Genomic DNA, 26,102 nt, shown 5'->3' with positions numbered 1-26,102 from the left:
ACACCGATAGCCTAACATAGGTAGGAGAAAATAATGGAAGGTTGTGTATTGCGACATTTACTGCCATACAACTGTGAGAGCATGGGCATGCTGGAGGCAGGGAAGGGATTAGTTGCATTTTGGAGATCTAATTTGCTAGGTAGCTCTGGTATTACATGAACTACAACAGTTTTGGGCGCTTCAGAGTGCAATATACCCAGCATGTTTACCCTTGCATTATGCTAAGATGTTAATATATTCGCATGTTATGGGTGCTGAATCTGTGCATAAAATAAAAGTGTTCTATGGGATGGGGGCAGTAGGGTATATAGATTTGCCTGCATTGGTCTAGATGTAGTGTTGTTTTATATAAACTGATTCATTAAGAATGGGGCGGGATGTCCATCCCCATCAGCAGAATGTTGTGAAGCTACATGTTTGCAAGTGTGTGTGTGTTTGTGCTGTGGTATGCATGGTCGGAGCCGGCTCTAGTGCTGGTTGTGTCCAAGATTGTGCTGGTGTGCTGTTTTTTACATGTTATGCGAGACAGTGAGTTGTTTTAGCCGTGCTGCCAAAAAATACTGAATTCAATAAATGGACAAAAAAAACAAACAACAAAAAAAAAAGAAACAAATTTGGGCTGGACAAAAATTTTGGAATCCGGTAATGTGGAATGAGGGAAACCGGGGTTGCGGGGGTTTCCCCTGGTTCGACATCATGGTTTCAAGGCTGTCCCTCGCTTTCCATTACATGGGAAACAGGGGACAATAAACATTATTATTTTTTTTTTAAAGGGTCCGTGTGGCATCAGTTCCCACCCATAATTGGGAGATAAAACCGACATTGCAGGGAGAAGCCCGGTAAGTGCAGGCTTTTTGGGATAATTTTAAGGGGTAAAGTGGTGGTGGGCAGAGGGGATCCGGACGCAATACGAAGATTTCAGCTTCGTTCTTTTTCTCGCTGCAGTAAAATCTGCCAAGATTATATCACAGATATCAGTTTTAGCACTGTAGAATTCTCAAATTGACTGCCTTTTACTTAAACACAAGTAGGGACTTGTAGAGAAGTGTGTGGGACTGTATATTTCGAATTTGTATTTATCTTCAGGTGCGTCAGCACCGACGCATCAGTAAGGGCGCCGCTGGTCTAGTGCTTTGTGATACAGGTAATTGCTTGCTCTTCCTTCATATATCTCTTCATTTGTTGTTTACTTATCTTCATACGAGTAATCATGGCTGTGCAGGTCCCAGTCAAAGCCAGTGTTGTAAATCGATATTAGTCAAATACCTGGGTATGGCTCTGTTGCCTGCTCTGCAGATAATGGTAGAATTTCCATCCCCTTGCAGTTGGGTGACAATGGATGCCGAGGACAACCTGGGGTACCAAGGGTAGTGGAGGTCATTTCCAGCTTCGATCGATAAGGAAATCTATCATTGCCTCTCTATCGATTCAACCATGTCCCACTCTGTGCAAGTTCCTGATTCACAGAGGCTGCACCCATACAACCCCACCAGTGTGTTTTTGCCCACCACTAATTTGAATTTGTGTCAGCTGTTGAACACAATGAAACAAGATAATATTAAGGGCAGTCTAGAGATTGATCAGAGCTCTAAAATTGGTGCATAGAAACACCATTGTGTATATTTCATTACCAGATCTTTGCCCAGACATGCGACTGGTCTTTGCCCAGACATGCGACTGGTCTTTGTCCAGACATGCGACCGGTCTTTGTCCAGACATGCGATTGATGTATCCAATCTTATTATAGATCAAAAACTAATGTGAGCAACCAGGAATGAGACCCAGACACACAGGACTCATGGTGGTTCGCATACACTTTTGTTAAATAATAAAGGGGTTGGAAAATGTTTCACTGTCCCTATTCTAGGAGGCATTCCCCTACTTGAACCAAAAACAAAAAGGTATGTCCTGTGCCAAGATGCCCAAAGAAGAAAAGGTCATGTATCTGAAATCCCAGCCTAGCCCTCCCATTCTAAAAGTAACTCTAGGGTGTGAAGGGTATTGTCTTTGGCTTGAAAAATCTACAAATGTTCATGTTCAACTGAAAGGTATGTATCAAACAAAAGTTCCAAATGGATAATGTTCACAGTTCCAGGGAATGACTCCCTTCCCCAGGTTTCTCTCCACCAGAACAGAGGTTCAAACGAATAACCAAGTTCTTAGTAGCCCAAGAGGATAACCCCTTCTCCTCTTGGCGTTTCAATTCACTCCTCTAGGGAAGGACTCCCTTCCCCAGGTCTTTTTCACATTCAATGTAATTAATAATCCTAAAGGCATGCATCTTCCTTGGGATTCTTGGACTCACAAAACACCCGGCACCTCTTATCATTGGTGTATTTGTATTTTCACAATAACACAGCTACTATGCAACTCAGTTTGTGATGTAAGCCGTAGGGAATTTGCCTCCTGTTCCAGTAAGTGACCAAGACTGTCTTCTCAAGCTCGCTACATGGGCCCGACCTTCCACCGTGGGCTCGCCAGCTTTGGGACAGCTACCTTGGCTTCTCCGACCCCGCTCGGGTCCTTCTCAGCTTCCACGTTTTCTCTTCCACTTTGGGGAGCATGTCTCTGTGGCTGGTGGCAGTCTGTGCCTAGCTACTGCTTCTCTTGCTGGTGCATAGCTCCTTTGCCTCGCATTCCACTTCGGCATCTCTACTGCCCGCGAAAATGTGTCTCCAGTCCAGACACCACCTGCCTCTTTCTTCGTTTGCGTGTCCACCTGACAGCTTGGCTTCTCTGGCAGTCACTAGCCGGTCGAATCTCTCCACAGTTCTCCATGGCTCCATCTTTGAACTCCTGCGTTACTGAGCCAATTTGGAACCAATTTGACTTCTCCAACAGATAGACCGCTCACTTCGGTCTAGCTGAGCGATCTTCATTCCGGTTGCTCTCTTCCTCGTGTCAGTCTTTGCTGCTGATGTAACTACGTGATGTTTAACATTTCTACGACTAAGTGTTGGAGAATATTGAGGGTTACTGCCACAATATGGCATAAGGGCCTGAGCTACCGAAGGGGTGCCCTTAAAAGGCAATGGGGGATAGCATGTGTCACCCAATGATGTCTCTCCACCCCCAGAGGGTCACCTCCCCAGCATGTGGTCCTCCTTCAAATAACCACTCCCAGGACCAGGATCAGGTAGCGGCTGCTGTCCCCATGCCACATGAGAGGCTCTCTCTGGTAAAATAAAAGTGATGACATCATCAGATTCATCACACTAGATATTGTTTTTCTAACAGAAACATGGATAACTAATACGCTTGGCCCTGATCTAACTTTGGCTGTGGCAGATGCTATCTTATCCTCTGCAGAATTAGGCCCAGCAGCTGGGGAAGCCATTACTTATTGAGTCACGCTTAACTTTCATGTGGTCGACATACAGGAGACTGAGGGTTTGGAGGCTCTGATGGTAAAATTGTTGATTAATCATCATAACACATACAGTTTTCTTCTGTACAAACCCCTGGAACATGCCTAACTTTGAAGAACAACTATCCACCATGCTCCACACACTATCGAGGCCAACATCTAGATTGATTATTCTCACAGATTGTAACCTTTGATGCAACAACCATCAAGATCATTTAGCTTTAGTTATTAATTGGATTCTGATGAATTTGGGTTTTACGAAATTACTTGCAGATGCCACATTGGTGGCCGTATCCTGGATTGGCTTTGCACTATTAAATATTAGTGGAGCAACTTGAGACGGTAGCTTGCCCTTGGTCTGATCAATGCTTCATATTTTTTAAGCTTCCTGTCCTTGATCTTACACCTTGAGCATACCTTAATAGTGTCATTGGCAAAATATAGCATATATAAAATTACACCCACAACTGTTTGCAGAAATCTACCATCCCTATCGCACCCAATGTATTCGCGACCTGCTACTTTGACTGTCTAACTTCAGCCTTGGTGGTTATCGCTCCAGCAAGGGTATGTACATCCACAAGTAGAACCAACAGACAGCAAGCGTGGTATATACCAGACCTGAGAGTCCATAGAGCCAAAACGAACAAAGCTTATAGACATTGACAGAAATCTCACCTTACTGTAAAGATAGATAATATCAGAAAGCCACTGGGTAGGCCAAAAATGTCTATTTTGATGGCCGGATTTGTAATGCGTCATCGAACACAAAGGAGTTGTTCAAGATTATGAAAGGGTTAGAAAAGCCTCCAATCAAACATGATCGCACAATTGGAGGAGAGCGGAGAAGTTCCAAGGGAGGGGGGTGGGAGGATGGACAAGTGCAGGACAAGGAATCGGAAAAGGTAGTGCAACCAACAGGTGGCAAGTGTGAGTGTTAGAAGTGCAGACAACTGGTGTCTAATAAGTGCAGGAAAGGGGACTGTAGGGTTACAGATACAGACCACAAGTGCAGGGGGTGTTAGGAGGCAATGCGGGTATGCCGCTGGACAGGCAGGGACATTGGCCTGAATTCAGAGGGTTGCCAGGTGACCAATGCATGTATCAGACAGGAGATCAGCAGGGGAGAGGAAGAGAGAAGGCAGAAGCAAAGAGGAAGGTCTTGAGGTGCTTCCGAAACCAGGGATGGTTCTGCTCAAGTTTCAGAGAGGCAGGGAGGTTGTTCCAGAGGGCGGCACCAGCCGAAGAAAGAGATCTGCCCCCCCAATGACGCCCAAGGAGTTGGAGGAGCTCGAGTAGGAAGATATTTCCGTAAAGAGAGATGGAGGTATTGCGGTCCCAGGCCCCAGAAAGCCTTGTGGACAATGCAGAGGATCTTGAACTTCATTTATGGAGAGATTTCAGAACTGGAGAGATACAATCCCTGGGCTTGAGGCCAAGGACAACTCTCACAGTCCAGTTCTGGAGGAGTTGTAGAGGGTGACGAGTAGAGGCAGGTAGATTTAGAACGAGGCTGTTGCAGTAGTCCAGCCTACAGAGAACCAGAGTTCTGGAGACCGTGAGCTTCTGGGGGAAAGTAAAGAAAGGAAGAATACCTCTGAGGAGGTGCAGCTGGTAGTTTGACTTCTTAGAGACATCAGAGATGTGAGGAGAGAAGGAGACTGTGGAGTCGAAGATGACCCTGAGGTTCTTAGCCTCACAGGTGGAAGCAGGACGAGGACCCATAGAGGGCGGCCAGAGAGTGACAGGAAAGGAAGGTGCTGGTGAGTCAGTGAGAAGGATTTCTGTCTTACTGGCATTAAGGCAGAGTTCATTTGCGGCACACCACTCCCGGATTGCGGACAGACAATATGGGATGAGAGAGGAGCCTGAAAGCGAGCAGAGTGTCATCTGTATAGCACTGTAAGTTGGAGCAGAGAGGAGAGAGAGGAGAGAGAGGAGAGAGAGAGGGAGAGAGAGGGAGAGAGAGAGAGGGAGAGAGAGGGAGAGAGAGGGAGAGAGAGGGAGAGAGAGGGAGAGAGAGGGAGAGAGAGGGAGAGAGAGGGAGAGAGAGAGGGAGAGAGAGAGAGAGAGAGCGCAAGTTGGACCTGGGAAGGTCAGTCAGAGAGAAAGGAGGTCAGCCAGGCCAGGGCCTGATCATTGATCCAAAGTTTATCACGGAGCAGGATCGCGATGGTTGACCGCATCAAAAGCAGAAGAGAGAGATCGAGGAGGATGAGGACAGAAGGGTGGTTAGTGTCAAGTTTTGAGAGCAGGTCTTCATGGATGTTCAGGAGAGCAGTTTCCGTGCTTCTGGCCACACTGAAGCCAGACTGATGGTCATGGAGACAGCCAAAAGATTTGGTGTGAAGGTTAAGCTGGGACATAGCCAGCTTTTCCAAGAGTTTGCCCAGAAAAGGAGTAATGGAGATCAGGCGATAGTTAGCCAGACAGGAGGGGGACTGCTAAGGGTTTCTTAAGAGGGTGCACAATGGAGTGCTTCAGGGGGAGGGAGGACTGGTTCCAGTGGTGAAAGATTGGTTGCAGAAGTCGACCAAGGCTGGAGCGAGGGTGTCAATTTGGCCCTTGATTGTTTTGGATGAACAGGGAAGAACCTGTTTTCACAAGACTTAGATCGGACTGGTCTAGAAACCTTGTCAGGGCTTAAAGGAAAGTAAGAGAAGGGAGGGTGAGAGGCATCCGCCATTGGAATGCCAGAGGTAGAGGAAAAGGTAGAGGAGGAAGGAGGAGAGGAAGAGAGGGTGGACAGGATGTCCTGGGCTTTTTAGATGAAATGTGAGGCCAAGGCCATGCAGAGGGCTTAGGAGTGGACAGGAGAGGTAGCGACTGCAGCAGGATTGGCCAGCTCCTTGCAAATTTTAAAATGTTCAGCCGAGTTGTTAGATGCTGCAGAGACGTGGGCTTGGATGTGAGCTCTCTTCTTAGTGTGGACAGAGTCAGTACTGCCTTTGGAGCAGATGAGGAGGGATGGTATGTGCTTGCTGTAGCAATGATAGACAATATGGATGTTATTCTGGGCGCCTTTTACGGAGCAATGGGACCTTTTTTTCAGTACACTGTGCCACATTTGAACAAGCTGCCTGAATGGGAACAGGATTTTCCTGTGCAGCAACGTTAGACATTTCCGAGGTTGCTCATGGTCATGTGCAGAAGGAATGGGACCTGGTCTGGTGGGACCAAACATGATTTGCATATGGTCTTTTCCCCTTCTGTAACGGGATAGCAGGCCCATAGCAATGCCAGAGGATAGGATTAGTACAAAACCTTCCAACCATTACTTTTGTTTTGTCTTAGACCTAATGGTTCAAACTGTGCCATGTTCTTTAAAAGCCTGCTGTTTAAGTAGCCGAGGATGTTGGAAGTCACATGATGAAATTGATTTTGAGAGTACATACCCGCCAGACCTAGAAGAAAAATTCTACTTGCATGTACACAATTCGCACTGGAACTAAACAAGTTTTTGCGTGAAAAACGTGTGTACTCTGATTCAGGAGAAAGGTGATGTAGCACTGACCATGGGTCCAGTTAATAAGGAATAACACTTGCAGAGGTGAACAATGAGCAGTGGTGTAATGAAGGATGCAGGGTTTATAGCCAAGCGTTGGCATACGATTAACAGCTACATTGGCACTAATCGGGGATCCACCAAACTCCACACTGCCTGGAATGCCTTTAAGGTGATGGATCATAAGGGAACTCATGTGAAGAGAGGATAAAGCAACATACAGACAGTACTTCATTTGAGAAATTGTTCATGATATGGCGGGGCAAAGTGTCTTCCCTATGAGGCAGCAGGACTGGGATAAAGGCGCTAGGTTGGGGAGACTTCGCTGGCAGGCAGTCATGTCTGGATGAGAAGGGACTGAATAATAAGTGTGTGGTGAACTTTGACAGACCAATCTGCCATAGATTAGCGAAGTGGATGCTCAGATGTTGGGTGAGATGGTTGCCTTGTCTGAGATTAAAGAGGCATATTGGCAACTGCATACAGATAAGGCACCAGAGATCGATGCCTTACCACCAGAATTCTATTACATGCTCCCTGAAGTCCTATTGCCTATATTCTATGACCTGGTTAATCATGTTTGGATAAGGGGAGGATTTTAGGTTACGAGGAAGGCGTCATCTTAATCCTAAAGTCTGAACGAGAACACACAAAATGCAAATATTGCCCAATATCACTCTTCAATGCCAACGCTTTCTAGTATCTTGGCAATAGGGCTGGAAAGATGTACACATCAAATATTGAAAAGCTTATACTGACTTGGTTTAGGGGAGAAATGGGTATGAAAATATATGTGATGTGATAGGGTACTCTACTAGACAGCCAGCACCCATTGAACCTTTTTCTTTAAGCTGCAAAAGTCTTTGATAGGGTGGGCTGGGCTTATCTGGAGTTCACACTGGAGATACTTTGAGAAAAAAACTTAAACATGTTCAAATGTCTGTAAAACAGAGCAGCTGATAGAACATGGGTGAATGGGGTTATGTCTGAAAGGTTTCCGTTAGGTAGGAGCACTTGTCATGCAGTGCTCTCATTATCGCCCATACTGTTAACTATTTCAATTGAATCTTCTACATCAGGCAGGATGTCCTTGTGCATGGCATAATGATTAGCGATAAGGAATTAAAGACAATGTGGACAATATGGTCAAGCCCTTCCTCCCTCCCTCCAGACAGTTTTAGATCCACTGTTCAAGCACTGATTCTATAGTACGTGGATGGGGCAATGCCCTTCTGGAAGGCCTCTCGTCGTCCTCCTGTATGCCCTTGAGAAGTGTAGAACACGCAGCGACATGCCTCATCATGGGTCTACGCAGATACGACATCACCACGCCGCTCATCGACCTTCCACTGGATCCCACAGCACGCACAAATCACCTTCAAGTCTTTCTGCATCGTCTATAAGGCAGTCGCCCTCAGGTCACCCAGCTACAGCACGGAGAAACTCAGCATCTCCGGCGGATAGAGCACCACCAGAAGCCAGGACACATGCAGACTCGAAATCTGCCGCTGCAAAAGAGAAAAGAACAGAAAACAAGCCTTCTCTGCCTATGCCCCAAGACTATGGAACATCCTTCGCATCAGCATCAGACTCGTCCCAGGCTCCTAAAATTCAGAAAAGAACTCAAGACACACCTCTTCAAGTAGTCTCTCCTCCTCAACACCTAGGCCATCACGTCACCCCTGAACCACCTGACTCACTAGACGCCGTCTGCCCCTCTCCTCCCCGCCATTCTGTACAGCTGTACGCCTCCTTTGAGCCCCTCTATATCCTACCCATACTGTTTATCTGTTCCGTTACCTCTGAAAGTGCTAATTTATGCATCTGTACTGTTGCATATTCTATAAAGAGCTCTGTTGTATATATGTAAAGAGCCCCGTTACTTCATGCAGCTAGCTCTGCGCTCAATAAATACCATAATAACAACAATAATAATAATAATAAAACCAACAACATGGTGTTTCTGAGGACTGACTTAAGAACCCACCATGTGGCCCTGTGGGACAAATGAATTGGCATTTGAGCCACACATGTACTCATCCGAGCATAAGCAGTAATGCCAATTAATCACTGCTCTTTTGATCAATAACAAAGGATTCATATTCTGCACTTGAAAAGTTACCAAGAGCACACAGCAAAAAAAAAAAAAAAAAAAAAAACACACAGGTGTCTGTACCCAGGTGTTAAAAGCATGTGTAAGCCAACATTTAAAACCAATATAATATTCTTAACTTAAAAAAGAAAGGTCAGAGCACTCAACCAGGGAAATCTCATAGGAAAAAAATTCTTCTTAAGGGGGAATATTACATTGAAGAACCTCCCCTTAGGTTCAGAGGAGGAAGGAGTCTGTAAATACTTGCAGGGATCAAAAGAAGGATGTTTTGGAATTTGATCTAAAAGCAGTTCACGGGTATTTCTGAATCATCCAATACACAGGCTCTACATTCGAGTAGCAAGGAGCTAGTACATGAGAGTTGCAAATCTAACTTCCATATGGGAAGCAAACTATAAACTTAGGTTCATTACATATGATCACTTCTAGTTTGAACATCTTCTAGGTATGTGATAATACTCCTTTAGGCACATTCCCAACAAGTGGAGTTAATGCCACGTAAGCATGTTTTATGGAACCAGTTGACCAGAAAGTCAAATTAGCACCTGGTAGCTGTTGGTGTCAAGCTAACCAGGGTCTTCTATGCCACACGCCGGAGCAAAATTATTCTCAGTTACTGGTAATTGTGAATCCTGAACTGGTGTTCTCAATACCTGGGTTGCTTTTAGCAAGTCTTCTGTTCCATAGTCCAGAGCATTTTAAAATCTAAGAACAGGTCAGGAGAGGATAATTCAGTCTAAATCGGACAATAGTGCTGAAGCCCTCAGGTTGGGAAACAGTTATTACTGGATTCAAATATATTAGCAGATGCTCCATTATACGATGTGCAGATGTAAAGCAAGGCCATTCCACTATCACATTGCTATGCAACCAGTGGTGAGCCAAAAAGCAAAACATACACTAGTTAGAGTCATATCTGGTTTCAGTAAGAAATACAAAACATACATGTAAGATATCTATTACAACATTCCTATTCTTTAACCAAATGACTTGCAGAGGTCAGTACTTGGGAAAACAATGTAGGGCATTGTATGCGCGCTATATCACTTTGTGGGTCAATCAGTGTACCATACAGGTGATATACTCACATGGCCTTTTCTGCATTTCGAGCCTACGGAAGAGAGAAGAATAAAGTGTTACATTAGCATCTTACACAAGAGTTGGCCACTGTCACAAATAGCTCAAACATGTGTGACTCAGAAGTAATTAATAATGGTGACAATGAAAATTAAATGCTTTTTAGATTTATAACAAACAAAAAGGCATGTGTCCAAGGAACTGCAGAGAATTAGTACCACTTGACTGCATTGTGCTTCGGTTTGTTTTGCAAACACATTTGGCTGGGCCTGTACAAAGGTTACATGGCTTTAAAAAAGAAAATCGCAATTTAAGCAGGTCAGGACTTCCCAAATGCACTCAATTACAGGAGTTTTATTGTGATAAATATGGGCACCTTTGTCTTTTCAGTGAAAATATATATAAACACACACAAACACATCCACATACAACACCTTCACCATCTCCACCCCTGCCACAAGTCGTTATGGTCGCTTTAAAAAGTCATCTAAAAAGTGAAATTGGCTCAAATGGACAATTCTAGTCACATTTAAAGTGAAAGTTCTTTGTCCAAGCCTTTTTAAACCCACCATAACTTTTTTTGTGTTTTGGATACATACCCCAATGCTCCAACCACAAGGCTGTCACAACTATACTGCACTGATGAAAGGGAGAAACCAGGTACCCTACAGCCGTGCAAAATGTCTGTCTTGGGTTAAGCTCTGTATAAAGTAGCACTGCGCCCTCTAGGACAAAGACAATTTACTGCAGAAAAAGGCTTACATTTGGGCCAATTTGCATATCCGCAATGCCTTGCTGAAGTGGAGGTAAACTTCCAGCAATGGTTACTAGGTTGCATTGTGGAATGTGTGACTTGGCTGAAATGGACTATCCTACGCTACACATACACATCTTGGTCTTCAAATCTACAATGTTTACACAGACGAGGAGGCAAAGGTCTTTCTGTAGATTGAAAGACATTTCAGTATCGACTGTATGCCTTTAAATGAACTGCATTACATTATCACTGGGGCAAGAATAAGAGTCGTCGTTTTTCTTATAAACTAACCATAAACTCAGATTCAGCCTTCATTAACTAGTATTCCACAACTATTCAACTGCACACTGGGGTGTGAAAGAGTGTCTTGTCATTCAAAAGCACACCACCTTTTTCTGTGCCTGTATTCCTTTTCCCCCGAGCGGCTAGAGTGAATCAACAATTGAATTTCCTTTGGAAAGCAAAAAGAAGTAGGCTGCCTTAACAGGGCACATTTCATCCCACAGAACAGTGTACATGGTCCTGCAAAATACATCCCTGTTCTTCTCTACAACAGATTGAGGTTTTTTTGTTGCTTCGTTGAAGGCCATGCTGGCATATCGTTTACCGTTTGTGAGATGATTCTAATAAAAAGACCTAGAATAAATAAAACATGAAGGGCCTTCCGTGCTGAGCAAGACACTCTGTAAACATGGAGCCTGTTGGAGATTCTTGCCTCTTGCTTGCTGTTACGATACTTTTTTTTTTAAACACTTCACAGATTGCGCATTTTGCTATCATGTTTAGATAGAATGCCATTACATATTTTCTCTCAGCAATTTGCGATTTCCTGAGCCTAAAAGATTCAGCACAGGAAATCGAAAATTACAATTGTGTGACATAGAAAACTACATGTTTTTTCTAGGACTGCGATATTTCAATGCATTCTCACACATGTATGTATTAGAGATTTGGAATGATACGCCTGAATCTGGTGATTAACATTGTAATTCAAAACCGCTTAAAAACAGAACTGGAAACTCTGTCTACATTTCCAAGCATTGCTTAGCCCATAAATTCAGAATCAGACACATGAAGAGTACCCAGGTCTACCATCCGTTTGGAACCGGTTAGCAAATAATTACATGTCATGGTCAGGCCAGATGGCCTTAGAACACACCAAAAAGCTCCCTTATTGTATGCAAGACAGATATTTAAAGAGAATACACACAATAGATTCACTGCAAGCACCCACCAAAGAACACAAGGCTTTAATTTCAAAAGAGAATTTTAAAAAGGCTCATCCATCAATGTCAAAAATGCATTAGCCAGGATAGGTCAACAAAAGAGGTGAATGACATTTAGATACACTGCAACCACACAGCTTCCTTGGATTAGTCAAAGTGAAAGGTAATGGAGAAGATACACTTCAAGACAATAGATGTGAACTTTGGATCTGCCGTAGCTAAAAGTAGACCTATCAGATTATGTAAAATAAATTGTGGGTCATAATTTAATTGGCGAAACATGTGAAAACTTGTACAATCAATCAGAATTCAAACATCTAACATTTCAAAATGTCTGCCCGAATCACAGAATCTGAAAATATATGTTTTATCAAGGTAGCACAGACGGGACAGAAATGAAGAGTATGAAAATGAAATTAGTATTTCTTCAGAAACAGTACAGCATACATCCCACCTTTTCAGTCAGGTGTTTTGAAACCACACCTCTGACTAACCAAGGGTGGGATTAGTGGGGAATTGGGATACCTATAGAAGGGAGAGAAAGGATGATGGAATACGAATTTGGGTGATGACGACTAGCACAGGGAACAAAATGAAGCATGAAGAACAAATTAAGCAATTTACCAAGAGGGAAGATTTGTCCATTGACACATGCAGAGAGCAGAACAGCCTATATTATTATATTTTATTAATATTATGGTATGTATTGAGCGCAGACCTAGCTTCGAGAAGCAACAGAGCACTTTACAGAGACATACAACAGTACAAATGCATAAATGGAGTGCTTTTCAGAGGAAACAACAGAATAGATATACAGCGTAGGTAGGATACAGAGGGGCACAGAGGAGGAGCACAGCTGTACCGGGTGGCGGGGAGGAGAGGGGCGGACGGAGTCTAGCGAGTCGGGTGGCGTGGGGGTGACATGATGGCCTAGGAGTTGAGGAGAGACTCCTTGAAGAGGTAGGTCTTGTATTCCTTATTCGGAATTGTAGGAGTGTCGGGGCGAGTCTGATGCAACGCCAGTTCCATACAAGGACGACCAGTCTGCACAGGGGAATGGACTTCCAAATAAGCCACTTGTATGGAGGATTTTGCTGACGGAATGACCTTCCTTGCTGGTCCTCCCAAAATTAGAAGCTGTATTTTAGAAAGGTAAACTAAAAGAAACCCCTACCAATTCCTTAAATTGTCCAACTTAATCATGGGGAAATCTGGGAAGGTAACCAGACTGGGAATGTGAGAGGTGCAATTCAAAAATAGGGAAACACATGCGGATAGCCCAATGTTCTGTGCTATATATCAACATATCCCCAATACAAAGTGAGATGTTAAGGCCCAGTCCACTTTTCAGTGAAAAACAAAATTCAGATCTGAAAGCATTTTAGCTGCCACTTTAAGGTTGGATTGCCTTTGTAAAGTTAAGTATTATTTGGAACTCTAGTTAATGTTTGAAGCTGGTGTTGAGTCATTTAGAAAATAGTGGAATCTTGATCCACCATAGCCGGAGAGACTTTCTGCAGTTAATGGCATAGTCTAGACTGGCTCGGTGTTGTGACAAATCTGCAGTATTCATCCCTTCTGCTTAGGGCCACACCCTTTGAGGCTAGGGAGGTGAGCTCGCTAAGCAAGACTTCTCCTACAGGTCTGGGAAAGTGGTTCCTCGCTGAGAGTGACTCCCCTATAGGGGACAAGGACTCCCATAAGGAACTCCATTCTATGAAGAGAGTATCTTCTTATATGGGAATTGGGAAACATACCAGTACCAGTATATTGCCTATAACAAGCAGTGGCATGGTACCCTTCCCGTTGGCTTTGGACAATGCTGGAGCGTATGCTAAATACAAGGAGAAAGACACGACCCTTGCCTGAAACAACGTAGCGAACATAAAAGGAGAGAGAGAGAGATACACAGACAGACAGAGACAGAAGGACAGAGAGAGAGAGACAGACCGAGATGAAGACAGAGAATCCACACAAAGGTGAGCCTCTGATGACAACGTGATGGAGGGGAAGGGTCGTGCAGTGCAGAGGAGCCGGCGGTAGGGCAAGCACAGGCAGCAAAGAACGATGGACATCAGAGGACTGGCAATGTGTGCGGTGGACGAGCAGATGCAGAGACAGAGACAGAAAAGCAGTCTCCACTGGTGGTGTGATCATAGTGAGGCTGTGGTGGGTTGGGAGCCCACTAATGAACGCGGACACCAGTATCTGGAAGAGTTGCCCCGTGAAGAGTCCAACTTCAGAAAGCAGACCCAACACAAGATACAGGTAGCAGGGTTGCCCGAAGGAAGGGGAAGAAGACTTGAACAAAGAGAATGGTATGTTATTGTGATTTATAACACCCACTACTGCCATTTTCATTTACGTCAGGAGTGAATACGTTTTGCTGAGCTACAGGAGAATGCTGAACCACCAGATTTCTGCTGTGGGTATTGTTTTGGTTCGAGGAGAATGTCGTTGCCGGACCTTAGAGTTCGGCTTGGTTTGTAGGAAACGTTTTCCTGTATAAATAAAGGACCATGGATTGCTCTGTGGGTTATGCGGAGTGTTTTGAAGAAGATTCTTTTTTGACTGGTAGCCAATGTAGGGTTCTCAGTGCTGGTGTGATGTGTTCTCTCATTGATTTTGAGGAGTAGTCTTGTTGCTGCGTTCTGTATTCGTTGTGGTTTTTTGGTAAGGTTGTTCGCCATTCAGAGATAGATGGTGTTGGCGTAGTCTTCTCTTGGCAGGGAGATGACGGCGAGTTTTCTATGTGTGAAGGGGGAAAAATGTTGTATCCGCTTGATTGTGTGCAGGAAGAAGCACATCTTTACTACTGCGTTAATTTGAGCTTTGGGTGTCAATTAGTTGTCCATTAACATTCAGAGCTTTCTTTTTTACCATATGCAAGGTTCTGGTCGATTTCCCATTTTGGTAGGCCATGAAATATGGTGTTGGATCGACGAGTCGTTGGGCGTGATCAGGGTCGAGTCTGGTTTAAGGCTGTTGGTACTCGTCCAATGGTTTTTTTCTGTGAGGCAATTGATTTCGTAGAGGATTTTGTGCGTCATCTGAGTAGTTGTAACAAGTGAGACCATGCCTTTTGATGAGAGGGGGCATGCAGATGTTGAAGAGCAGAGGTGAGAGGGATGAGCGTTGTGGAACGGTTGTTTTTGCGAGGTGCTGTGTAAAGGAGTTTAGCAATGTTGTTTCTGTTCTTTATGCTAGGAAGGATTTTAACCATACTAATGCTGTTGCCGATTACTATTTCTTAGAGTCTTTTGATGAGCGTTTCATGGTGGACTGTGTCAAAGGCTGCTGATAGATCTATTAGTATTAGTGCCAATGTGACAGAGTCTCAATTGGCTTTTGGATCATCCCATGCAGATAGTAATGCGGTTTCCATTCCTCTCATGGGTCCGAAGCAGACTTGTGCCTGGTTTAATGTCCGATTGTTTTCTACATGTTCCAGCATTTGTTCGTAAACGTAGTTTTCTATGAGTTTTGCTGGTATGGGATGTTTGCAATTGGTAGGCAGTTGGTTAGGTCTTCCGTGTTTCCCAATGTGTCTTTGGGGATGGTGATTTGAAGGCTCATGGCACATTTCCTGTTGCTAGTGTATGGTTGAAGAGGTTGCAGAAGTATACTCAGCAATGGTCCCTCTAAGCTGTGCGCATGTGCACTTGCCAGGCTTCCTTCTGGGTGCTGCTCAGAAGAATTGTATTGCTTCTAGCATCCCCATGCATCTTCTTCAACTGATAAGTGAATTTCAGAAGAGGGGTCCCTTGTTAAAAAAGAAGGTACTCAATATGTTGTAACTGTGAGCATTGCTGCTATTGATTTTCTTCAACGGGTGCCAGAAGAAACATTGTTGATGTAGGCTGTGGTGATCAAGGGTGGGAAAAACTATAGGCTGTTTTATGTGCCCTGTAATTTCACTTCCTATGTCAGGGTTACAATCAGGGCTCCGATACGATTTTACTCCATACTTCGAATCAAAAGATTTTTCAGGGATTAGGAAAGTAATTGGCTTTGCAAGTAGGGATGTTTCATGCTTATTAAAAATATGTTCTTTCCCCTTAAAATTCCTCTTGAGATCGGGCAGTAATATTATTCAGGTTCCTACGCTGCTCTGCTGTCACTGATTCGAAAAGAGGTCAGTGGAAATTTGTGGGTAGATTACTATATGTTCACGGTTACCCGTTTTTGTTGGGTACATTGCCCTGTTTTTAGTAAAATAGTATATGCCTCCTAGCTGTAATGCTGGTTTTGAGTAAATGTCACAACTCACAGAACAACATAATGTGGATAGTAAGCAGAGGACCAGGAATTCAGATCATATTGTTCTGTGGTGTAGTTATTGTGATGCAATTATCATCCATACATAAATTATGACTCATTTTCTCCTGGCTGTTGAACTATTTAATTAAAGTGGCACATGAACTCCAATTGACATGTTTTCTGACACATTACTTTCAGTTTCAATTATTCCATTTGCAAAAATTGTCCAATGTCTGAATTTTTTGACAACCACATCAGTGAATAGCGATACTTGTTTTCTGTAATAAACAAGAGATCGTTCCCCAATAGCATTAAATACTTTCTGCATTCTCTCTGAGCAGTGTTGACAAATTAATAGCCCAACTAAACCTATTGTTTATCCTGAGCATGCAAAGCTTTTTAGAGCATACACATTTTTCTCTGTGCGCAGAAGTACTTTTTGTAGGTACTATGGCATATCTTGAAGTCTTGGATTGGTTGATGAGCTCTCATTATAATCACATATAAAATATCTAATTTTTTTGCCTATATGTTTGGAAAAAGAGTTGTAAGGTGCTTCTTTCCCTTTACACTGATTTGTAAAGAATTGCGGTGGTTGGGAAGGGGAAATTTCTTTCCAAACTCTTCGGAGATGGCATCTCACTAACTACGCATGCTCACAAAGTGGCTTACATCGTTATTCATTTGCGCACATGGAAAATAATGTGCGCACGAAGGCTAATCACTTCTGCACTTAGGGAAAAATAATTAGGGGGAACATTGCCTGCACCCCTACTGAGCCCATCCATCCCCGTCCTCGCACGGGTTGAGCGCTCGCTGCTGCGATCTGAGCTTCATCTGCAGGTCGCAGGTTCGAATCCTGGCAAGGCCAACTCAGCCTTTCATCCTTCAGAGGTCGATAAATGAGTATCAATTTCGGTTGGGTGATATTTTATGTAAATATCTGCTCTGTAAAGTGCTTTGGATAAAGGCGTTATATAGATAACACATCATTATCATTAACATGTGGACCTTCATTCCCTTGGCACGTCTCCACCTGGCCTCTCCTTAGCACTAGCCTAGCCCAGGGACTCTCTCCCCCACCCAGCCCCTTCTCCTCCTCTCCACGCACTTGTACGCTTTCAACTCCGGCCTTCACTTCCTTTCCCTCCTTAGCATTAGCACGTTCCTCTCTGACCGGCACCTCCCCCACCTCCTGCACTTCTTGTTACTGCACTTGTCCGACCCGAATGACACAAGGCCTAGTAGGACCGTTTTGTTTTCTTCATCCCTGTCCCCCCACCCCAGTTGTCTTGTTGCACCTTGAAACACCATTTGATGTATAGGCACTTTATAAATAACCAATTAATAACTAAACCCGGGAGGATAGCTCAGCGGCAAAGTGTTCGCCTTGGAAGCAAGACGAGACGAAGCAACACAGGTGCGATACCCGGGTCTGCGCTTAGAAACCTCTGAGTATTTAAGCGTGTTATAAATACGCAACTAAGACAAAAACAATTACGCAACAAACAAAAACAATTCATGTAACAGCGCTTCGATGCCTGCGGGCTGTGTGAGCGCTTTAAAAATGCAAATAAATAAAAATAAAACAAACATCAATGAACTGCAATTCAGAAAATGTGATAAATATCTCATAACCTATCCATGTGATCGTCAATACACTGGAAAGACAAATAGAAAATGCAGGGCGCGACTCATTGAACAGGGAAGCTGTATTAAAAACAACATAGAACATGCTCCATTAGTCAGACACTATTTGTCTACAGATTTGAAATGGGTGATCCTAAAAAAAAGGTTAAACGGAAATCTCAAAAAGACATCAACAGAAAATGACAATCTGGAGCAAAAAATTATATTTTAGACTAAAAATCACTTTGTGGGGATCATTTGTGATAAGATGCAAATATGATGCCATATTTAGGAATTATCACGTTCCAGAAGGTACAACTATACCATGATGGGTAAAAAGAACCCCCTTGTAAGATGTGAAAGTACTGCATATTTAAATGTTCGAGTGACACAAGAGATTTGGATTCATTTAGTTATGAATAGCAGGAGAAGCCTATTTTCACAGGATATGAGGTGTCCCCACAATCTTTGGCTATACAACCAAAATCCTGTAGATTCATGAGTGACGTCACGACGTACTCCGCACAATGACGTCAGCGTGCAACAAATGCAAAACATATAACGGGTTTATTTTGGGTCCCTAGACGGCCCAAACACGCCAGTTGGCAGTAAAGTGATGAGAGTGAAATCCAAGTTTCAAAAGTAAGTGGAAGGAAAATAGGGTACAAAGAATGCTCTGGATAATGATTTCAGAGGGTCAGGCACAGTAACGTGGGGGTGTCTGTTTTAACATATAGGCAGCAGTACCGCTACAATTCAAACACTTGGAAAAAATCCCTTTGAGAAAATAATAACGGTCCAACACGATGCATGGATCTGCTTAGCTATAGGTAAGCACTAAAAGGACAGGTCTTTAGTTGACCATGTGTACAAACAGAGCACTCTTAGAGCAGCTAAACGTGGCTGGAATTGTTTTTCCTGTAGTGCAGAATAGCAAGATGGTGCAGTACTGACGCATATAAAACAAAGAGTGGCGTCTGCAACATTGAGAATTGCTGTTGGCCATTGAGATTAGTTCCAGATTTATGAGGGGTATTGCATTAGGTCATCAAACAGACCATTAGAAACTAAGTATGGGTTTCTAACCATATAAGTAACATCAGAAAGAATTGGTGCACACTTGATGATTTCTACAATGACCTATAAAGTACATGACACGCAAATAGACCTGTGGGGCCCCTGAAGAATGCCTGGCAGATTTAAGCCTTGAGGACAGAAACTTGTACATGTAGGGCGGCTTTGTACGAGCGTAGTGAAAGTCTGATAATTTGGTCTCCACTCATGTTCCAGGACTAAACGTGGTATAGAACAGTGAAATCTTGGAAACAAAAATATGTGTATGATGCAATAAATGTACAATAAGCTTTTAAGATCCTATGAGTCTGTACTGTATGGATGTTTTTAGCGAATAACTAAAGATTTTTAAATGTGTGTGGTAAATTATATTATAAAATTGCTATTTTTAATATTCAGTATGACAGTATCAGAGTGATGGTCCATTATTTCAGGACCACTCTCCAGTTCTTCCTAACTATGGTAGATGAGGTTGCATTGAACATAGCCTTCCTTTTGTATATGAAATAAATGGGTCTAGCCGATGAGGTAGGAAAGCAAAGTTTCCCTAGTGTGTGGTAGCTGTTTGGGAATAACACTGTGTCAACAAACTGCCATATACTGTGGGGAAATGCACAGAAGCATAGGCAGGGGAAGGCCTGAGCGGGCAAAGCCCACCCAAAATCTGTAAATGCCCACTCAGCAGCGTTGTGTGGGCAATTTTCAGATGTTAATGTCATTCCGGTGGGCCCAACTAGATTAGCTGCTGGCCCCACTTGTTAGACAATCCTGGCTATGTCTCTGGAAATACACCACAAAAATGCTCATGTGCACTGTTGCATTTTTTGAAAATATTCACTTACAAAATGGACAGTAAACTGTGTAGCTTTTTACCTAATTTTTCAGAGTGTGTGCTGGAAAATGCACCATTGTAACCAGTGCTCCAGGTAAGATTTGGGTGTGGGAGTATTTTACTCCCTATTTATTTATAAAGTTGGGAATAAAATGATTTTTGTGGAGTAAAAATCTAAGTCCAATTCCCAATGTGAGCATGTTATACACAAGTAAAACATTTTTACTGGAAAACTGAAATATTTTTGTAATATTTCTTTGCACCAAGTTATTCATGCACATTAAAAGAAACAAGTTTACTTCTTCCAATCAGGCAGTTAAAATAGTTGTTTATTCTTGTGGTACTCCGTGCACTAAAGGTCCAAACACATCCATGGAACTTTGAAGGTGAAAGGAGGGACACAGGATTTATGTCTTTTTCCAATTTTTTGTAGGGAATATTTGTACTCCTTATTTTAATTTTTGTGGAGTTTTCGCCCATTTTACACCGCTTATTTGTGAGCTGATTGCAACCCATTATTTAAAAAATATTCCCAGGAGAAACACTGGAACTGCTCTTGGTTGGGACTCTGCCACTACACTGGACTCGGTCACATTCATTGGACGCATTTACACCCCTGCATTTAAACAGTTGACCGGCCACTACTGTCTACCTGATAAATTAAAAACTGGTCGGTAACATTAACCGCAGACTGCTCCCCGGTAGACAGAGACAGTCACAATGCTACAGTGACCAGACGTCCCTGTTTTGCCAGAACTGTCCCGGAATTTGGTGCTCTGTCCCCCTTTCTCAAGATTATGTTTCCATTGGAAACTGCAGTGGTCCCGGTTTTTGGTAGTCGGTCTTTATAGCTGACAAGCATGAATGCACAATCTGACACAGAAAGATAGTGTTAGTTTGTGATAAATTAATTATAATATGTGTTTATTTGAATAGTAACACTTAAACACCTTGACAGCCGCTTTCAAGAGTTAGTACTACGTTTATGTTAGTTGCCCTGTCCCAGTTTTTCACTTTTTAAAATCAGGTTACCCCACACAATGCTCACTATATGGGTGACAACTGGAAAGTGTCAAATGCAAGTTAATTTCCCACGCAGTGTCCAAGAGGGATTAGGCGACAGCACATAGAGTCTATGTATAGACACCGGGCTTCAGGTTATTGTAGGCGACAGCGCCCATGTGTGCAGCTCCTGGGTGGCTGAGAGATGGTACTGCCAAGAAAAGCAGCGGCCAAAACTGTCATCAAGCGGGCCCAACATTTTGAAGCTGGCTCCGCCAACGAAAGGCTCACGACTCCTGTACACTTACCATGCTGGGTGTTCTCTGTTCGATGCAGTATAGAGAACCAACACTGTAATAGCAGGCAAATTGACATGTAGCAGAACACGCCGAAAAAATGACAACAAGAAGTGACGTGCGGACCTGACCGTGGCCTCAACCAGCGAGAGAACTAAAAAGAGGACTCGCGCATAATTTCTTAGCAATCCGTAGAGAAGCAAGCAGCCCAGGGAGTTCGTAAATGTGCCCGTCGTTGTTTTGTGTAAATATGGCAGCCATTTTGGAGTGTGCCAAAGCAAAGCACTTAAAGGCCTTTTCAATAATGGAACAACATAATCTAAGAACTCATTTCCTTTACCATCTAATAATCTCCAACCTAAAATGAGGGCAGAAATATTGAATATATTGCCAGTGTAGGTACACAAAAGAAAATCATTCGTTCGAGTTTTTGATTTTTTAGAAAACATGGGATTGAGTATTAAAAAGACGGCAGCTAAAAGAATGGAGTGGTTTATGACGAAACAAGATGTGGCGGCTAATCAGACAAGAACAGAACAGTCCAAACCCAAGTGAAACGCTGCTGTAATAACGTGTGCGCTGAACTACACTGCGACCTATGGGCTATAAAGAGAAATTCAAGCGACCATAGATATATTTTCCTGCTATATCCCGCTAGCCCACCGCTCTTTTACCTGAATACAGTTGTCAGGGCACGGCCAATTCGCTTACCTAGAGTTGCAAATCACATTGTCATTCACTTCATCCTATCTTTGAGTGTGCTTGATTTTGATCAACCTATTACTCGTTTTTCAACCATATTTTAAAGGGGAAGTTCGCTCAAAAATGTTATTGTCCCAATCTTTTGTTTTGGGCATGTATTTTTAACAGACATGCCAACGCTCCTGATTTAGGCGGGAGACTCCTTTTCAGTGAAAAATATATCTATTTTTCACGTTTTCCCACCTTTAATCATTCTAGCCCCAATGCATTCCTATGGGGAAATTTACATCTCCCGATTTCCCTGACAAAATCTCCCTCCCAGGTGCGTTGGAATGTTGGTATGTATGTTTTAAGCATAATGTAATCTTAACTTTTTTTCCTATGCATCTTACCTTTTGCTTTCCTCACTAGTTAACTTTGTTTTCCTCACTGTTACACATGTGCTAATCTTTTCGTTGCTGCATAGCCCTAAGTTCAAGTGCCCTCGCAGCAATAATACAGATCGCTGCCCACCGCTGAAGCTGAGATCACTAGTCCATATGATATGCTCCACCTATTTTCATGACGTTCGTGGCCAAACGTGCCTAGTCATAACCAACGCCAACACGTCATTTAACGCAGAACCAGGAAGATAAACACACACATCCTCTCACAGCGTGTAACTTTTCTTTCTTGTCCCAAATAGGATAGGAAAACATTATTTTTTAATAAAACATCAATAGTCTGCAATGTAACACATGCTTTTATTTATCAAAGAACGTTCACAAGAGAATATTAAGTCCATGAAATGAACAATATTTTTTTGCCATACAGGCTATAGCTAGAGAACATTGTATGCTTTGAATGTCCTTTATAACTTCCTCAACATACGCCGATCGTGATCAACAATCGATTAATCCCAGTACTCCAATTGTTGTGTGCCCTTATGTTACACCAGCCAAACTTTTTGATGACGCACATGGTGTTCCTTTTATGAGAAGATATGGATTCTTTGCACTTTCAAGCGCAACGCTTTCGCTTCAGCACGTTGTTACATCATGAACGCTGACAGGTTGCTCCTTATCGCTGGTACCGCCAAAGGGCAGATTGCTCCCTGTCGGTCGTCCCACAACACAGTTATGCAATTAGCACAGTTTATGCTTATCTGCTAATGTTGATTGAAGAATCCATCCAACGGTAGTTGGAAACTATGGCATACGCAGAACGGTACAATATATCTATGTAGATAACAGAATGAAAATATATTTTAGTAGCCGTTCTGTTATCGAATATAACAAGTTACCGTATCATTCAGAACCGGATGAAACCTAACCATAAACACAAACCACACATAATGAAAACACACATGACAACATGGGGGAGTATTTGAGACCACAACGAGCATGAAAGGTTAGCGCTGTGAAGTAGGTATAGCTCACAATGGGATGGAGAACCAGAAGCAGAAAATAAGGACAAAGATAGTAACATTTTATGTTGAACAGATGTCGTTATAACAGAACTGGGAAGATAAGTGATCGAAAAGCAAACCAAGTGCCCACAGAAAATGTTCAGCCTCCACCCCTCCCCCAACCCCTACTTTATGGTGCACAAGGACGCAACGGTGACAGCACACCAGGATATTCAACGGGACAAAGCTGTTTAGATATCACTAGCCTGCATGCAGGTTGTGGTTGCGGGTCGTCGATGAATAATCAAACCTCTATTCACTCCTCTTTAAACTATACACAAATAACAATGATTACTAGACAGATAAGCGGTGAGTGACGCACTCGTTTTTCTATAGTGCGCAGTATAAATATCATTCAAAATACCATAACGTACTGTGTCCATTATTTTGGACAAATTGCACATTCGCACGTCGCTGAATTAGTTATTATGTATACAGCACACATGCTGTTTTGATTTGCAAAAATATTATTTATAGTTGAACTTACATAATGACAGGAACTTCCATTCTCTTTGTGTCACGCTGAGTAACCGCTCCCAGAACATCAGATCGCAGAAATGGAAACTACAATATAGTAAATGTTATCATTTTTTGAGGGTATTCAACACCTTGTGTCCTACGAGCAGTTGCTGACTTTTGCTCAAGGCCAGATAACAATAGCAGCCTGTTTTCAGTGATTGCGGCCAGAGCAGGGGTGGACTGGGAACTAAAAGAGGCCCTGGAAATACTTACTTGGGACCAAAAGAGGCCCTGGAAATTATTCTCAAAGTGGCCCCACATGACACATTTTCAGCAAGCCCAATGCTTTTGCTATGCGAAAATTAGGAAATGCTACACAAAAGAGGCCCAGGGTGCAGAGGCCCACCGGGAAATCTCCAGAGTTCCCTATACGCCAGTCCACCCATGAGCCAGAGACAGGTAGATTTTGATTTTGTGAAAGAATGCCACAAAAAAACACAGATTGGATAAGACACTGATAATAATAATAATAATTTGGCATTTATATAGCGCTGCGAACCCTCAGGTATCCGAGCGCTGCTTATTATTACCCATGGTGTGTGGATAACATGCAATGTGATGCTCAACCCTGATGGAGCACGTTTCCCTCTGCCTCCCAGCACCGGACACCATCGCGCTGGACTCCCCATCGAATCGCGCACTGCTGGGGGTAAGGATTGACTTTAATGCAGACTTTTTTGAATCACGGCAAAAATGTACAATCTGCCTCTAAATTGCACAGGATCATTGTGCTTGCCTCCTCTGGGTCTGGCGTGCCCTGCATGGCGCGATTAGCGTGAAACCCACTTGGGTACATTTAGAATTGCTTTGTGTGGTTATGCTGCCTCCATGCTTTGAGGCCCTCAAAGATGGCTGTCGTTTTTCTTGCCTGCCTGAATTCTGTTGTCCTGTTGTGGGCCAGCCCCTGCCCCCTCCCATTGGCTGCCATGGCCCCTTTAGCCAGTGGCTGAAGCCGGGAGGCGGGAGCCGGCCACACCACCCAAGGCCCACAACGAAGGCCCTTGTAACGCTCACCTGGTTCCCCCGGAGGCGCAGGTCTTGATCTGGCGAGGATACTGTCTTCAGTGTTAGGCGCAGGGTTCGTTTTGCTCCCGGACTGGGCCCCCTTCCCACCGACAGTTTAAGCTGAAGAGTGAGATGTCTGCAAGGGTAAACCAAGGTATTAGTGTTTGGAAGGTTTGGAAAGTTCCTTGCCCCTCTCGCCCTTTCTTTCCCCGTGGAACTGGGTTGATATTGCGCTTACCTTATATAGGTAATTGCCGGGCTCTCCATCCTGCGTCTTGTGCAGGGGCGCTGGGTCCAGTTGCTTCACTGGATGCGAGCTCTGCCTCTTGATAGCAGAGGATTTGCTGAGAGCGAAGACGCCGTTAATGCACGAGCGTGCCTTGTAAGTAATAAAGTTCCTTTTAGATTGTTCTCTTCTCTTTCAAAAGTCTTAAGTCTTTAAAGTCTATGTCTTTTCCCTTTTCAGATGCTGTGGCGATGAAGATTATCCTTCTAATGGCACGTAAGTAGAAGGACTGTTCTAGCGCTGTAGAATGCACCGCAATTTCTCTTTTGTCTTTAAAGGTGCCGAGGAGCCGCGCGAACAGATTGGAAGCAAACGTAACACAGGTGAGCAGTCTTGTAACTAAGCGTTACTAACCGAAGTATCTTGCCTTGCAGGTGCCGGAATGCAGCGCGAGCTGAGTTGGTATGGGCGTAACACAGGTAAGCAGGCTCTGTAGTTAAATATTACTGACCGATGTTCTTTCTCTTTGCAGATGTCGGATGCCGGAAGAGAAAGGCAGAAAAAGGCGCTTCGGATGCTGCCGTTGGATTAGGTAAGTAGATTCGCTGCCTTTGCTTTAGCCTAACCTGTGCCCTTGTCTTGCAGGAGCTGCAGAAGACTGAAGAAGACTGAAGGTTGGATCCCAGCAGGTTGTTTCGTATTCACAGGTTCTGGAGCTGGAGGTTTCCTGGAGCTGACACGGTGAGCGTCCTGCTGCAGATGCAGAATAACGCGAAGCACGTGAAACCAATCGGGTGTGATTTAAATAGCCTTCTGTAGTGCTTAGGCGTCTTCTTCCACGGCCCCACCCAGGTAAGAAAAGAGTTCCAGATTTCTAGAAGAGTTCCTGTGTTCTGCTTCCAGGGAGTGGCTCCTGCTCCACCCAGACAGAAAAGTAGTCCCAGGCAGAGAAGGATCAGGAGACCAGTTAGCTGGTAAGTAAGCAGCATGGTCTGCTATAGGTAGGTCCACCAAGCACTCTTACCTAATATGAGATATGAGCCCGGCGCTTCCAGTGCCGGGACC

At 43.6% G+C, this 26,102-nt stretch overlaps 1 protein-coding gene across 1 annotated transcript in view; it reads right to left on the bottom strand.

The window, feature by feature from the left end:
* The window catches only part of ISY1 (ISY1 splicing factor homolog), a 574,895-nt gene extending 553,604 nt beyond the window's left edge, over positions 1–21,291 (bottom strand). Inside the window, exons 1-2 of the mRNA XM_069643951.1 lie at positions 21,151–21,291; positions 10,074–10,096 (exon numbers count right to left, since the gene is read on the bottom strand). Of these exons, the coding sequence (XP_069500052.1) occupies positions 10,074–10,096; positions 21,151–21,153 (26 nt within the window). The 5' untranslated portion in view covers positions 21,154–21,291. The remainder of the gene's footprint in view (positions 1–10,073; positions 10,097–21,150) is intronic.
* Between the last annotated feature and the right edge of the window lie 4,811 nt (positions 21,292–26,102).

This window comes from Ambystoma mexicanum, chromosome 2p (assembly GCF_040938575.1).
Source record: "Ambystoma mexicanum isolate Mex_15411 chromosome 2p, UKY_AmexF1_1, whole genome shotgun sequence".
Taxonomy (NCBI): Eukaryota; Metazoa; Chordata; class Amphibia; order Caudata; family Ambystomatidae; genus Ambystoma; species Ambystoma mexicanum.
Note: the sequence above shows the minus strand (reverse complement) of the source record. Positions and strands in the feature narration are given on the sequence as shown.